The 18008-nt window shown below is 40.3% G+C and overlaps 1 protein-coding gene across 1 annotated transcript in view; it reads right to left on the bottom strand.

Annotated features, from left to right (window-relative positions):
* Nucleotides 1–18008, bottom strand: part of LOC144524170 (ecto-NOX disulfide-thiol exchanger 2-like) — a 184358-nt gene that overhangs the window by 127971 nt on the left and 38379 nt on the right. The window contains exon 3 of the mRNA XM_078260239.1: nt 4952–5098. Coding sequence (XP_078116365.1) covers nt 4952–5098 — 147 coding nt within the window. The remainder of the gene's footprint in view (nt 1–4951; nt 5099–18008) is intronic.

Genomic DNA, 18008 nt, shown 5'->3' on the forward strand with positions numbered 1-18008 from the left:
TGGTTCACCTACATGGACACATTTGCATTTTTGACCTGATGGTGGTGCTAGATGAAAAGTTAAGGGGGTCACTATTTTGATACAATGTCTGAGAACCACGAATGTCTCTATAAAAATTCATGAAAATCAATCAAGTTTTTGAGTAATTTCAGTCCGGACCAAAGTGGTGAACCAAATGACCAACTGATTTATACACCAGCATTGCCATCTCTATAGACATGCCACTACAAGCAGCTAAACATACAAATAACCGTTATTATTATTTGGCAGAATGGCAGAAATTAGCTATAATTGCAGCCTTATAACATCCATCCATTATTATGTAACCACGTATCCTTTACAGGGTTGCATGGGTTTGGAGCCGGTTGAACTGACATTGGTCAAGAGTCACCAGTCAATCACAGGGCTGACACGAAGAGACCAACACAGAGACATTCACACCTGGCAATTTAGAGTCAAGACTTTCCCTAACCTGCATGTCTTTGGACAGTGCTTACCACTGCACTACCAGCCTTTTAATTGCAATCAAAATAGTATGTAGATTTTGCCTTAAAATTGAATGTTAGATGTCTCAGAAATCTTCAATTGTGAATCTAAGTCATCCAGTTACTTTGCATGCAACGCGTAAACAGGCTTGAAGAGTACAGGATGATCACATAATGTATGAAATTCCAACATAAAACTAATGCACTACTCGGTATTTGCAGTAGGATGGTTGTTATTTTTTTTTTTTTTAAATGGACATAAAATCCATTTCTTTGACAATGTTGGAACTTTTTGTCCTTGTCATTGTTTTTCCTCAAAGCTGTGAGTAAATACAGAGGAACTGCAGCAAGAGATGTCATCATTATAGTAGCACATGTATCCTGCTTTAATGTCACCTTTATTATATTAGTGTTCATAACTTGACTAACTGACAGAAAAATAATGGATGAGTTATTTTGCTCTCTATCTCTATGATGGAAAGAAAAAAACTGGGTGGCTTTTCCAGTGACAGATCAGATTTGTGCTCCACAAGGGCTTTGATCTTAAGGCTTTCTGACAGGCTTTAATCTAAGCAGACCACTCTCTCACACGCATGCACGCACGCACGCAGAGGTCGCTTTTATAAATGCACCTGCTGCACCTTTTCTTTAGTCATTTTCACTGGATTTCTTGCGGCAGGTGTACATCCACTCAAAATGAATGTTTCTGCAGGGACGGAATGTTGGAAGGAGAGAATACTTTAAAAAACAAAGTGAAAGTTATAAAAACGGAGGCTTCCGGGGACAGTCCCCGGTTTCGGTGACCTGTCCCCGGCTGGAGCTGTCCTGGGAAATGTCCCTGGTTTTCACTGTGACTGACAGACCCGAAATTGGAATAAAAGAAAGAAAACATTACCAAAACGCGCATCCTACACGTGCATGTGCCCATATTTTACGATGCTAAAATTACTGTTTATTTACATGGAGTCTGGTGGGTTTAGCGAACGCAATTTCGCTGACTTTTTATGTTTAAAAAAAAGGATCTTACTCTTTAACAGAAAGGTCGACCTCCTTAGAAATCCTTTCCATAATGTTGTTGGACTCTTAAAATATTAATTTGAGCCTATCAGTGGCAAAACGAGCACTTTTATGAACGTAAATACAAGCTGGACAATTGTCCTATTAACTTACATTGTAGCTTGTTTCGCCGTTGCCGACTGCAGCGATCTCGTTTAATACTGGACCAATGTCAAAGGAAAATATTTCCTCAATAGTTTTAATTGTATCCGATACTCAATGAGCTGTTGCAGAAACAAGCCCAGCGTGAAGCAACAAAGCAAAAGCTGTCAGATAAATGTAGTGCAGTAAACATTACAACATTTCCCTCTGAGGTGTAATGGAGTACAAGTATGAAGTAGCAGCAGGGGCAATTCTAGGATCAGACCTTTAGGGGGATTCAGCCCCTAATGAGAACACAGGATATAGTGCATGCAAAAGTGTTAATCTGCGCCATGAAATTACCAACTTCTTCACAACAGCACACCTGCTCTCCCTCTGACAGATAGAGACTCAGCCAAAGGCGTGAGTCTGGCACAACCACCTCAACCAGAATCTAAGCTTTCCAATGATATTAGGGCCAGTTGCTGTGACAAATGGTTTGCGAGAAAAGTAACATTGAACTTACATGAAATGTTATTATATTTGCATTCTGCATAAATCTCTGCACACCCATTACTCTCGCTCTGTGAAATATCTCACAAACTCTTCCCTCAACACATGCATCGGTAGTACAACAAGCGGTTCCCGGGTAATCCGGTTTTTGCAACAAAATTTCTACATGGTCTCCAACTTTGGGCCAAAATTATAATTTATTCTCATGTAAACTATTTATGTCAGCACAGACATTTTTGTAAATTGCTTAGCAAGTGTATCCCACCATAATGGTTATTATATTGCCAGATTCCAGACAATCGCACTTACTTATATATATCCCACTTACAAATATGAATATATATTTCTACTGCTATGCTTCCTAGTGACATTAATGCAAAAATATGAAGAAAAAATTATTCCACCTGTGTGTGCATGGTTAAAATTCTGAAGTGAAAATAGTTTTTCAAATATTTCCATCCATAGATAAGAATAATCAACCTCTGAATTTCTTTTCAAAGTGCACCAGATTGATGCATTTAAACGTTAAAATATACAAAATCTTCTTACAGGGGAACATGCCCATGGACCCCCCTAGGGGGTCCTGGGGCAGTGTCCCCGTTTTAAGTTTATAAAAGATAAAAACATTACCTGTTTGTGAGTATTTACGCTTCTGGGCTGAAAATGTCCCCGGATTTTGTCTCAGAAATCTGGTCACCTTACTGTGAGTTAAAACGTTCAGATTTCCAACTATTCTAAACACTCCGGTTTCATCTTTTTTTTTTTACTTACTGCTAAGTGTTATGTAACTCTAAGCTCTATGATTGGTCATCTGCTCCAAGTAGGCAGGATTGGAGTGTTTTTTTTCCAAGTCACTGCGGTGTTAACATTGTCCCATGTAACTACATGCTAACGGCAGTAAACAATGTCACCTTGGCTGCCAGTGTCATTACATTCTCCCCAATTCCAGGTCACATTACTCCTGAAACATTTTCTGTTAGTAGTATTTGGTTTAAAAGCCTTAAGTTGTGATTTTTGACTGTAGAAATTGCTTCTATATTCTATTAGTGTCAAGTGCTAACTAAAGTAGCTACATGGCTAACGGCAGTAAACAATGTCATCTTGGCTGCCATTGTTGTTAAATTCTCCCCAATTCTGGGTCGCATTACTGCTGAAACATGTCCGATTGGGTAGTGTGTGGTTCAGAAGCCTTTATCTGTGATTTTTGACGGTAGTGCTGCTTCGTTCCACTACAACCTAACGTTAGCATACTGCTAACTATTAGCTACATGGTAATGCGACATAGCTGTAATCTCGGCCAATGCTAGTCATTTCTCCCCAAATTCAGGTCACTTTACTGCTGGTACATGTCCGGTTGTGTAATATTTGGCTTAGAAGCCTTTACTGGTTATTTGATTTATTATTTTTCACGGTACAAAGTCCTGCTATATACTCCGTTGCAGTAGCTCCAGCTTCAACGAAAATGCTATATATCCCTAACGCAGGTTTCCTAAGTGGAGATTTACAGTGGAGCACACAAACTACTTAAAAAAAAACTACTTCATGTAATTTATTGAAGAGTGGAGGAAAATGTAATCATGTAATCAACTGTGGAGGAACATGTAACTGTCTTGTTTTGCTTTGTGCTTTGTTGTACTATAATAAACAACTCTAAGATGCAGGTGGATGCATGGTACACTCTGGACAGGTGTAGCAATATATTGTAGATATTGTATTCAGTAGCTCTTTACTATGATTATGGAGAAACAAGATATGTATTTGAATTGAAAAGCAATCCCAGCTGCCTAAAATAGCAAACCTTTGTTTTTCCGAGATTTAAAGGGATGGCACTCGCAAGGTCAACACTGTTGTTGACTGGGGAGAACCATTATTTACCTTACATTATTGGTAACACTAGCCAGTCGTGAGACTGAAAGAAAGACGGGTCTTGTGCAGATTCTCCCCTGGTGAAGACTACCTTATCTCTACCTCTGGGAATTAAATCTATAACAGCACAAAGCACACACAGATCTTTGAGGGAAGTGCTGGCGACTGTCTTTGGCAAGAGAAAAATTAGCTATTTAGCCTGCTTGTGCAAGGTTCCACAGGCCACGTTTAACTATGAGCACCACAAGTGAGTTAGCTGTTCACTGCAAGTACTGATATTAGTTTATTTGGAGGCCCTGGGTATCACTGCCAGATTGTAAATCCAGACCAATTAGTGTCACCCCGACAGATGAAAACATGGAGCAACACCTCTCTCTCTTAAGGGCCCTTTTCTTTCTACTCCTTAAAATGCAATTAATTAGAAAGCCCTTCTTTAATTAGATAGCACACTGGCCCCGATTAAAATTAGGCTCATTGGGTTAGCATTTGCACATAGCACACACGCACACACACACACACACACACACACACACACACACAGGGACATCACCACAGTATTTCGTATATAACAGGTCAGTGTGTGTGAGAGGCAGGCGGATGTGAAATCTCTGCCGTGCAGCTTCCTGTTTTTAGCCGTGTGACCTCCAAACAGGCCAGACAAGCAGAGCTGCAGGCTACAGCAAGCTAATCAAAAACTGCAAAGACCAAACAAGGCTACCTCTTTCAGACTGTCTCAAAATAACAGGATTATAGTTTATCTCTCACCAGCAGTTATTTGATGCTGGTAGCATTTAAATTACATTCCATCAGGAAGCATCCAACCAGACAAAGTGAGCCACTGTAATTCCAGGTAGGGCCTGTGTAGCACAAGTGAAAAGCCACAGATGACGGTTTCTTTCTTTGTTCTTTAGTGTCATGATGTTACTGTAGTGAGGTAATATTCTCAGTACCTGGAGGCAAACTGGTTCTTTTCCTCTTCTTGCTGTTTTCAGTAGTGTTTTCCAGGGAAGGACACTCCGTTACCAGCGGCCCATTAGAGCTACTGAAGTGGATAGGGTCGTTGCTGGCCGTGGGGTCAAAGGGCAGAGCGCTGAGCCCTAAAAGAAAACAAGAACCACGTTAGATGAGACAAAACAGCCATGTGTAATCAGCTGTGGTCACACACAGCAAAATGTATCTTTGAGAAGTGTTAAATGGGTATATATTTCACATTCCCATAGTACAAAATAACCATTATTTTACCATATCTGCAGGGATTTTACAGTGCTGTCTGATCAATATTGTTGTTCATTTTTCTCGAAACAGGCTGTGTAACCTTGCAAACTAGATTGACTGCAACGGAGTGGTTGCTTTGTTACAAGAAATCATTAACTGGAAACTGGAAAATGTCTTTCTTTTGAAAAAAATAATTTTGAAGACTCTTCTGAGCCAAAAGACTTTCAGTATTGTTAATTTTTGCTAATGGTCTGATATGCTATGTACAGTAACACACATAACAAAACATTTTTTCTTTTTCATGATGACTTTTGATCCCTATATTTTTTTTAACAAAGAAAAAAGAACAACTACAAATCACCAAGGAGGCTCTGAATCCCTTTAATATACAGAGATGCTGGCGTGAGTTTCTAGATCTTACCTCAAATGTGTTATTAATGTGGGCAGACTGTCCACACACACGCACACACAATCTGACTCATCAAAATATAAAAGAGCCTGGGCTTTAATGCAAATCAACCAAATCTGCCTAATGGTTCTGAGCCGTATTCTTTTATATAAATACTTACATTTTCACCTACTCATTTTCTCATTATTCTGTTCCTTTAACAGACTCAATAGTCTGACACAAAATAGAGCAATAATTAAAGTTATATTCTTGGGAAAAAGTCACAACAATAATGATGTTATGTCCAAACCCAATCAAATACAGTCTAAATCAGCTATTGTTTGCTTGTTTCAACAATAATTCTGAGGGCTTGGAAGACACCAGTCCCATACTGAAATACATATCAACTCCTAATTCACACCTGTTTCTGCATGTCTGTTTTTCAACTGAATAGAAAAGATCTATATGATGATGAGTGAATCTTCTCTCAGGTCAGCTTTATTGAACACTTACGGGGGGGATGAGACACCCCACCCCACATATTTCAGTTATCAAACTTGGATATTGTCCTGTTTATTTTAAACAAAGGCACATTTAGAGCTTTAACTGGTATCCAGTACCTAGTGTCATCTTCGCAATGGGAAACAAAAGAACAATCTGGACACAAAATCCAAGAGTTTAAATGCTTTCTCATTTATTTTGAACTGTGATGCGCTACATTTATATTTATCCTGCAAATGTGGCAACATTTTCCTTGAAATCCAGATAATAATTCATCCTTAACTAATATTGCATGCATTTACACCTGTATTCGTCCAATCGAATACACAAGCATAATGTTGTCACAGAGCAAAATGATCTGGAAAGGGGTCTGGAACAAAATATACTTTTAGTGGGATAAATATATAAGTAAACTCCAGGTGGAGTAGGAGCAAGGTTCAATACTGGGCACTCAGCTCCTTCAGTCCACTTTAAAAGCAAAAGGCAGTTTCCTAATGGGCTAAATGCGAGTCCTGCCAAGCTTCTCCTGAGAGAAAAGTGTTCATGTCTGGGAGACAGTCCATGTTTTCTGCATGTACTGGTCAGGTCAGGTCACATTTCGACAACAACTTTGACGCTACATTAAAATGTGTTTTCTTTACCGTTTTGTGTTACCTATAGATGATGTTGATTTGCTTTTTTCTATACTAAAGTGATTAAAAAGGCAAACCCGAAGATACTCATTTAACAATCATACAAGCAGCAAATCTTCACAACTGAGAAGCTGGAAGTAGGGAGTGTTTGGCATTTTTGCTTGAAAAAGCACTTTTAATGAACAATTAAGAGTACTGCACCGATTAAGCATTTCACTCCTGTAACATTGTCAAGCTCACATTGGACAGTTAAAAAAAAAGGAATGGAAATTGATGCAGCAGAACCACAGATATTATCTTCCTTATTCAATGCATTCTTCTTTGTTGTCAAACGCTGGCGCCTACATAACCCACAATGCCACTTGACCACTGACAGTTCAGTTGGAGATTTAGGTGTGTAATGCAAGTAGCCAATAATGTAGCCTCAAACCCAAAGCAGAGATGAAGCTCAGGCTACAGAGGTCTGGTAATCTAACTCCACACCCCTAGTTTTTATTTTTCATTTTCAAGCTTGTAGTCTTCTCATAAATGTTGCTAATACATTTTTCTGTTGATAGACTTGACGTTTGACGTTTAATCATTTCAGCTGTAAAACTTCTATCAAAATGAGATATGAAAAACTCACGAAAAGTCATTTGAGTGAATTGAAGAATATCTATGTGTGCTTCCCTTAATTATAGCCACGAAACAAAGAAAACATTAATTTTTTTGCATTTGCGATAAAAAGGTGTTCTCGGCAGGCAGAAACACAGGCACAATTTCATGCCAAAATGATCATCACTCGATAAACACAATCGCAGCTGTATCACTTGACTTCTCTTATAGCGCATAAACACACCAATTATTAGAAAATGAAGAAATCAACGGAACACCTTCATCTTTGCAGGTATTTCCATTCTAACCATTGCCTAAGAGAAGTGGTGCTTTAATCTAGAAACAGCAGGGAGGCAGAGCAAAAATATGTATTAAAAGGCAGCGTTCAAGTACAAGTGACAATGTAATATATTATATAATATTATGTACCTATAAGCACTAAAGCTGAAAGAAGTAGTTGAATAATCGATTATTCAATCTACATAACATTACTGCAACTATATTGATAATTTTTTAGTTACAAGTAGGGCTGTCAGTGTTAACGCGTTAATCGCGATGCGATTAAGGGCCGACGCGATGCGATTCATTTATAAATTATTTTTTTTAAATCGCATTAATCGCATGCCAGCATTTATTAATTTATTTTACACTTCACTCGGCTTTGCGCCGTGCCTAACAGGCTATGATTTTGACCCTTTGCAGCACCGTTACTTATCATCAAGCAATGAAATCCTGAATGGCGCTTTTTATTTTCCAAAACTCCCGGACGGCTCGTAGACAAGTCGAAAGCCATATGCACATTGTGTAAAGCCGAATTAAAATATCACCAAAGCACGTCAAGCTTGAGCTACCACCTATGGAGCTAAGCATAGCAGTACAGTTAACGTGATACTAGACCACCGGCCCTCGGGGGCCGGGGGAGAGATGAATGTTCGGAAATAAGAGGTTGCTGTGGCCCGCCGTACAGGTTAGTTTGACCAGCGGGCAGCAGCGGTGGCCGGAGCGGGCAGCAGCCGGAGCGAGCAGCAGCAGCTGTGGCGGCCGGAGCGAGCAGCTGCAGCGGCCGTAACAGGCAGCAGCCGGAGCGGGTGGTCACGGGGGGACATCCTCAGCGGTGAAACGCGAACGGGGGCTGGAGTATAACCTAGCTAGGTGGAAAGCTAACGCTAGCCGGCCACCTGTTCCATCAATCCTGTTTGCAAGTGTCCGCTCATTAGACAAAAACTGGACTACATCCAACTTCAACGAAACTCCCAACGTGAGTTCAGAGACTGTTGTGTTTTTGTTGTTGTAGAAACAACAGCGTACCGGACTATCCAGCCTGTTTCTCTGTCGCCGGGTAAGAGTGGAGATGGGCTGTGTTAACACGGACTTGTGCAGAAATGAGCTGCTCATTAACCGGTGATCACTGGACGTCAGTGAGTAATCAACATTATTTAGGAGTTACTAAACACTATATTGACTCTAGTAAGGATAGGGATTTTTAGTTTTTTAGTTAGGTACTTGGAGGAATTGTGCAATAATGACAGATTCACACATTTTTCTTTTGTTTACAGTAAATAAATAATTACAAATCTTAAAATCAAGTTCATAAAGTAACTTTCTTTGCATTTATTTGATTCCCAATCAAGATACACTGGTAAAAATTGCTTTTGATTGTTAATATGTACTTCTGTACTAATATGTTCTGTTCTGAAATGCAAAATAAGAGAATTTTAATCATGTGATAAAATATGCGATTAATCGCGATTAACTATAGAACTTCAGCGATTAATCACGATTCAAAAAAATTAATCGTTTGACAGCCCTAGTTACAAGCCATCCATTTTCAACCACTTATCTGGGTCATGGTGTTAGCAGAATAAGAAAGGTAGCCCAGACATGCTTTCCTCTAGCCAGCTGCTCCTGGGGGACCCCAAGGCCAGACAGGATATGTAATCCCTCCAGCATGCTCTGGGTCTGCCCCGGGGCCACTGCCCAGCTGGACATGTCTGGAAAACCTCCAAAGAGAGGCATCCTGAAGGCCTAGTAAATTGAGAATTTTGGCTTCAGGCTTAGCTCTCTGTACACAAGACAGTCCTATACAATTCGAACCAACCCACCTGTCGATCTCACACAACATCTTACCTTCACTCATGAACAACACCCCGAGATATTAAAACTCATTTACGTAGGGAAGCAACTCCCTCCCAACCCAGAGTGGGAAGTCTGAAGGCTTTTCCTTGCAGAGTACAATGGCCGCGAGTTTAGAGGTGCAGTCTCTCATAGGCCTGCACGATATTGAAAAAAACTTACATTGCGATATTTTTTCCCCCTGCGATATATATTGCGATATGAACACATTTTTACAAGAGGACATAAATAGCCCTATTTAGAAATACTAAATCATTCTCAACTACTGGAGTGATTTTGTAGGGGAGTGCATCTACAAAGAAAATAAAAATGAAAAAGGAAATTTTCTTATGTGAACCTGTCTTTGTTGAACTTTAATGCTTTACAAAAACTGAAGCAAGTAAGCGCTGTGATTACTCTTCTGAAGTGATTTTGGAGAGGGAAATTAGGAAGAAATACACTGGTTGACTGACATGACACCATTGTATACACATAATATCAATCCAGGCTAAAGTGAATATTAATAATGCATGCATGTTGCTTCCACTAAATGTCAGGCTGTGGTCGACTAGCGGGGCCTGCATTGGTTGTTTGATAAATTGATTAAAATTGATCATGATTGTTGGTTTGCTGTGCATGCAGAGCCTGCATGTCACACTCTTGCAACAAACTGTATATCCAAGAGCACTTAAATCAGTGTAAATTACGTTATATCAGAAACAGACTGCTGTTGTAGATTAGTGTTACGTTTCCAGCGTTGCAGCTCCGAACCATAACGTTAGTTGGGACAGACGCCTTGTTTCTTTAGCTTTAGCCTGGCTAGTAGCAGCTTTCTGCGGTGAAAAATGGCCGGGATATGTCATGATTACGTGATTTAGTTTGTCTTTGCAGCGAACATAAAACACTGACTAATGTAGCTTCACTACCCGTGGAAAAGCATGTGCATCACTGTGTGATGCACACCGCTTACGGTACTTTTCTACACACGGGAGAGCCTCACTTCCCATAACAACCCCCCCATTGGACTACCGTTACGTCACATGACCACCTGTCTCAGGGGCCGTTCACATTGTACGCGCAAACGGAAGCGCTGCGCTATGAAACCCATTATTGTCAATGGCTTGCGCGCGCAAGAACTGGTCTGAATTTTGCGGCTGGCCGCTCTTGCGCGTGCCGCGGTCAAAGTTCAACATGGTTCAACTTTGACCGCGGCACGCGCAAGAGCGGCCGCGGTGCACTGTGACGTGCATTCAAGTGTCTGAAAAAAACATGGACATGGACGAGAGGTTGATTTTGGCCGTCAGCGATCTCCCAGAGCTGTACAGGCAAGTTCGAGGTCGTACAGAGACCTCGGACGCAAAACTATGCTGTGGAAGCATATTTCACCATAATAGGCATGCCAGCTGTGTAGATTATTGTAGCCTCTTAATTTAAATAATTCAGGTTTGTATCTCGGCCAAATTAAATGTTATCAGCAAATACATTGTTCAACATCCCACTACAATGCTCTGTACCAAAATTGCCGAAGATTGGCCATAAGGGGGCGCTATAATCAATGTTTATTTGTTTTGGCCAATAACTCAATGCATTTTAATGGGAAATTTGCAATTGCAATATCTCTGCCACAGTAAATGCTATCAACACAAAACTTGTGATGCTTGTTCGGCGTGCAGCTCTGAGGCTCTGTAGCGAATTTGGTAAAGATCGGCCATTAGGGGGCGCTAAAGTCAACGTAGACCAGTTTGGGCCCTTTTTCCTCCTTCTGAGGTCGAGCGCGTTGTATACGAAGCCAAACGGCACTTCTGATTCATAACTTAATAACTTTATAATTATAACTAATAGAAACATACAGGGCCCTATTTTAACGATCTGAAATGCAAGTGTCAAACGTGAAACGCAAGTAGCTTTGTGGACGGATCTCGTGCGCTGTTGCTATTATACTGGCAAGATAATGAGTCTTGCGCCTAGCGCAAATCTAAAATGGGTTGGTCTGAAGTAGCTAGGTGTGGTTTGGGCGTAACGTGAAAATTACCAATCAGAGCATCATCAAAGTCATAAATGCCCGTCTTGGCCGGGTGCCGATGTTGCTGCGGCCTCTTGGGCGCATCTCCTCAAGTCTGGAGAGGATTACTGCAGCCATGCAGCGTAGGCCTCCAAACGCACCACCTGCTCCTGTTGTGCCCCTTTCTCCTCCCCCCACTCCATCTCCGTCCACCCGCTCCACCAAGAGCACATTGCGCATTGCCACTCCCAGACCATCAAGTGTCCAATCCCGCCATAGTTCAACATCACGTCTCCTTAAGTTCTCCATTTCCTCATTGATGTCAACACATCCATGATTCATGGAAATGTTGTGTAAAACACAACAAGCCACAAAGAATGCTGCAACCTTTTGAGGACTGTACTGTAAAGTGCCTCGTGACCTATCCAAACACCTGAAGCGCATTTTCAGTAATATCTTTCCTTGTAATTATGTATGGTTTGCAAAAATGGGAATTGCTACGTCCGTGTAGATGAGAGAAGCAAAGTGTATGCGTGTTGTGCACACGCTACATTATGGCCAAGCATGCGCCCCTAAAATAGCATCTGAATAACGCGCCACTGACTTTAGACTAGGTTTTTCCTGGTCTGTGGCGGAATTGTTTTCTGAAACTGCAAAATAGCACCAGGGAACGTTTGCGCCTGAACACGCCTCCTCTTTTTGCTGAACCGCCCCCGGGAGCGCAAATTCATTCCCTTATTTACCAACGTGCGTCTGTGGAGCGTCTTTGTGCAATTAATCCATACTGTTACATCCAAGATTGATACACTGTATGTAAGAAATGTAAATAGTTTGTCCTTAATATGAGTTCTAATGTTCAATATGTTTATTTTTGCACTTGATGACTACAAATATATAAAACTGTAGATGTGATGCTCATTCGGCATGCTGCTCTGAGGCTCTGTACCAAATTTGGCGAAGATCGGCCATTAGGGGGCGCTGTATCTAACGTAGACCAGTTTCGGCCCTTCTACTCAATCAATGTTAATGAGATATTTGCAACGCCAGAGTACCGCAGACCTTGCGGATCAAACCTCTCGATATTCACCAACGTTTGCCTCCCCACGTAACGCTTTGCTTTGGCGCAGCTCCCCGGGTCATCGGGGGCGACTGGCGCAGCTCAATGGGGCGTCAGGGGCGACTGGCAATGGAGGCTTGGACCCCGTCATAACTGCTTGCAGTTCTAGTTCTACATTGCACCATGTTCTCTACTGCAGCATTGGTCTGCTTTCTTTTGGAGTAAATTATCTGTGTAAATACATAGATTGCTGAATCTTGGTATGAAAATATAAGCCAGTTGTCACACATTTGCAGGTGAACTTTTGCATCTGGAAGTCTGTGTCCGAGAGAGAGAGAGAGAGAGAGAGAGAGAGAGAGAGAGAGAGAGAGAGAGAGAGAGAGAGAGTGTGTAGCCAGCCATGAAAAAATAAAAAAACATGTAGATTACTGTGTTCATCCATCTGAAGAAGATAAATGTACATGCAAAGACATAACATGTACGTCATTGAGTGAATTTGATTTCTTTTTCTTCATAACTGATTTTTTAATACAGAACCCATGTCCTCGCATATTATCAACCAGTCTGTGCTCATACTTCAACATTATGAAAACTGCTCTGAGACAGAACCCATTATGATCTTGAGTCTACTTGCTGACAATGAAATGATGGTTCAAGGTTCAATATTCACGTATTGTCATTGTACAACACAAGTTTGCACAACAAAAAGTTGTAGTCCCTTTATGCTACAGAAGAAATGGAGGATGAGTAGATGTGTCTTAGTGCTTCTTCTTCTTTAGTGCTTTGATGGATACAATATAGTTGCTAGTACAGATACAACACATTTTCAGCAGTAATTCATTTATGTGTATGTCTTTAGAGATAGACATGCACATTTGAAATTCACAAAAGGGACATAACAGAATATCACCTTTAGACACTAACTACTGGAACATAATGCTTTATTTCAGCCCTATATTACAAAAAGGGCAATAAATTAACACCTTTCAGGTCACCTTCTATCAGCAAATTGTCTGAAGGCTATTATTTGCAATAAGTTCATCTGAGGGGTCATAACCTTTCACAGAGAGGCTGAAAGGAAACTCAGCCATCTGTGACCTTTCTGTCATCACTTGAATTAGCTGCTTCCTGCCCACTGAACAAAGACATTCAGGCAGAGGGTGACAGAGCCAATGACAGTCATGCCTTTTACAAACATTATATCTGTCATAAGTCACATTCGGTCACAGTTGAGGGTTCAGAGTGCAGTGCAACCACTCACATAAATCTACTGGCTCATAATCCATTTCCAGGTTGGCTGCAATTGGTCAAAAGTGACACATTTCTGGTTGCGTCATGCATGCATGGTGAAAGCTCCAAGATTAGCTTCCTGCCACCACCAGCAGCTATGTTCCCATATCTGGGACTTTGCCCATGAAACTCAGTCATAAGACCTCTGAGAGTTTGAAGGTGAGAAGAGTAACTAATAGATAAGTCAATCGCTGGAACAAGTCATTGCTCTATTCATAGCCTGGACTGTCCGGGTCAACAAGATTAGTGAAGGTCACAAATGCTTGGCTGTACAATCAAGCTAGCTGTAAAACTAGCAGACTATGCTGAGTGACAGATGACCCCAACAGTCGAATAAACAATGTGCCTGACTGATTCGGCTTAGCAATAGCTGGTTTGGCACACTGGGCATGTGAAGCATCCTCATAAGGATATTAACCTGGCTTTTCACTTGGTGCCTGAGTATTTTTAGCAGCAGAAACAATAAGGGTGGAAATGAATATAGTGGTAGGAAGTAAACAAACACCTTGTTATTATCTCGGACCCCTTTCTAAAGATGTGTCCCTTACCTTTAAAAAGCACAGTAATGACCTGGCAACAAAACAAACTGCACTTCTGAAACAAAGTAGAGTTCCTGGCAAGAGAAAAAAAAAAAAGAGTTTCTATTGTGCTTCATTTATTTATGTTCTCTGAGGTCATCAGACAGCCGAGGTCGGTGTCTTAAAAAACACCTCTAATGATTGTCAGTTTGACGTTTCAGCTCCAGATGTACAAACACCACCAGATGGACAGCCTTCATCCAGTCGATTGCAGCGCAGCGAGCTACTAAGTGCCATGAACAATGAGGACATGTGAAAGAACATCAATAGCTTCTCAATCTGCCCACACAACATCTGCCTCTGGTGAAGATATGAAAGGCACCTACATTCAGCAAACAAAGACATGTTTTTCTTTTTCTTATTATATATTCTGTTAATACAATGCATATATCGGTAACACTTTACTTGAAGGTATCGACATAATCGTGACATGACACTGTCATGAACGTGTCATAAACGTTATAAACAAGTCATAAACGTTTATGATTTCTGTCATTAAGTGTCATTCGGTTTTGACAAAGACATCCCATGGTAATGTCAAGTTGTCATTACAAAGACATCTTTCATGGCAGTGTCATGTCATAGTTATGACAGTGTCATGTCATGATTATGTCGATACCTTCAAGTAAAGAGTTACCCATATATCTATATCTATATTATTCTTACTACTAGTATAATGTCACTGCTACTACATTGCACATATCTGTACATGTTGTTCATACATTGTTCACATTACATATTTATTCTGCACACTGCAATATATTTCTTGTCCTGCCTATGCACCACCTGTCTATACTTGAATATTGCATTGCACTTTTCTGCTTCTTTTTTTTTTTGCACTTCTGGTTGGACGCAAACATGCATTTTGTTGTCTTTGTACTTGTACACTGCACAATGACAATAAAGTTTAATCTTATCTAATAAATAACCACAAATAGGAGGTGGAAAGGAGTTACAGCTAAGTACAGTGAAAAGTGTAAAAGATAAAAAAGTGCCAATGATAAACCTGCCTGTCTTTTTTTTTACTTTTGGTAGAGATTTATACCAGTGACTATGGAAAAGAAAGTAGAGTTTATGATCTGGTGAAATGAGCTGACTTTGAGATTAGTAGTACAGCTTCTGCAGGCAATTTTTTGACCTTCATCATTATTGCATATATATGCTGTGCCCATAAACCAAGTGGCACAATGTACTCAACCCATTTAAACATACAGTTCCCTATTATTCCCTCAGGGAAACAGCAGAAAAGAGATTTTCTAAAACCTACTCAGTCCATAATTTGTCAAAGTGAAACTTGCGACAATCAATTTTCTTATATTAGCAATGGACCAAATGACTATGTGTAATGTGAAAGGGTAGATTGTAGTGACAAACTCACATACAATCATCAATAATCAACCTCTTTTCTTCAGGTGTTATGGCCCGCAACTGTACAGTTTTGGTTCACTCTCAATGTTCTCATCAGCATTGGGTCCAGCAGCAGGAGGCCATCTGGCAGCTAAAGTGCCAGATACTTTCTTTAGGAGTCAGAGCTAAAAACAAGAGTGAATACTGGACTTAACATTATTTAGATGGACAGAAAAATTACTCAAACTGTATGTTACCAAAATCTCATTAATAGGTGATAATATGCCAGTATTGTGTCTACAGCTCGTTTAAGCTGCCCCAAAGTGGCCAAAAAAGCAATTAATGCCGCTTTAAGTTTCCATGCAAACTATTTGAAAACACTTATCCATGTATTAGACAGAGGACAGTATAGAGGTGACAAGAAATGAGTGCAGAGTAAAATAGAGTAATGACAGGCAACAAAGGTCACTTGACAGAATCCACAAACCGGGATGGTGCCACCACATGACCAGTGTCCTGAATTCAAGGCCACCAGGACACCCCAACTGGCCCTTAAATGTAATCAGCCTTAACGTGATTTAATATATAGAATAACAGTATATTGATAGGGCTGGGTACCAAATTCAATACTTACCGACCAAATTGCCTCTAAAGTATTGAGAATCGAAAAATGCCTTGTCATCCAATACCCAATTTATATACCTAAGGAGTAAATCTCACCAGGGTCAGCGAGCCAATAAGCATGCAGCATGCTTCTCCCAAGATCTATTAATGTCTATGATTGGCTGTCTAACGTTACACGTTGTAGAGGCATGCAGGGAAAACTCTAGGTTACACACAGAGACTGGGCTCACGTAGTAGGAACTTAAAAATAAATACAAAGATTTGTGCCATAATGTGTAATGTTATAATTTATTTTTGTTTTATGAAATTGGTATAGAAAAAAGTATAGTTTAGGAACCGGTATCAAAGTCACGGTGTTGGTATCGGTATTGAATATTTTTGAACGATACCCAGCCCTACATATTGACATACTTTTCCAATAGGTGTTAAGGTTTGCTGAATACAGTGCCAGGCTGAAAAGTGAGCATGGTGCCATGAATGCTTATAGAATTGGCTATGCTGAGTAGGTTTTTCATGGTGACACCGTAACCAGATGCTGTTGTTCAGTTTGACTCTTTCCACAGTGATCTGAATGCAGAAAAACTGAAGATCTCAGTTGCGCCAGCTGTCAGCTGTTATACACACACAGCAAGAGACATTACACACACAGTCACTGTCATACACAAATACATAAACACACTTGAGCATGCAACCAAGCAAACGGAGCTACACAAATGCACACAGGCATACATAAACACAAACACATGCCTACACACTCTTTTTGTTGCGTCTGTATCACACTCAGCCACATGCACTTGTGCATGCAACAGTGAAAGAGCCGCACATCTTCTATGCCAGTAGTGATGACTTAGGAGACAAACTGAGCCTTGGACTGTTTAACATTTTTGTACAAAAAGGTCGGTTGCAGAATATTATGGTATCAGGTCATTTATTGAGACAGCAGAAGCTGTGTGAATGAGATTGCTGGTGTGAAACGGCCTCATTTATACAGCTTTAGCAGAAGTAAAGAGGGGAGGCAAATCTAGAAAATGCTGAATGGCTACGGTTGTCATTGACAATATAACATAGAGCCTCACTGTTCTGCACTGTGGTGATATTTAACACAAATGAGACAGGAATGAGGCATTATCCTACCAACAAGAAACTGAAAATAGATACCTAGTAGTTTGATCCAATGATTCAACAATAAGGACTGCTAAGAAATGGAAACCTTCGTTTTACTGTTAGGATTTGGCAAAATGTAATATATTCCCAGCTGAGAGAGTGACATTTAAAAATGAGGCTTCTTTTACAAAACATTGCCATGTGTCATATTCAGAGCATATCATTTTAACTTTCAGTATTACCCAGATAAAAAACTATTTTTGGCTACTCACAGGAGTTATACCACATCCCCACTGACATTTTACATTTATAAGGTCACTTTGTTTGATATTTTACCATTATGCAGGTTTTCAAATGGCTTACGTCATATGCTCTGGACACACTGTGCCTATTTTAACAAGCTTTTGTTGTGAATTCATAATGACTCCACCTCGATAACACCTCTAGTTGCACAACTTTGCCACATGCTCTGCTTTTATCATAGTATATGATGTACGTACAAATGCACACACACCGACAACAATGTAGATAATGCTACATACCATCCTGAAAATATCAACGTC

This window comes from Sander vitreus, chromosome 10 (assembly GCF_031162955.1).
Source record: "Sander vitreus isolate 19-12246 chromosome 10, sanVit1, whole genome shotgun sequence".
Lineage (NCBI taxonomy): Eukaryota > Metazoa > Chordata > Actinopteri > Perciformes > Percidae > Sander > Sander vitreus.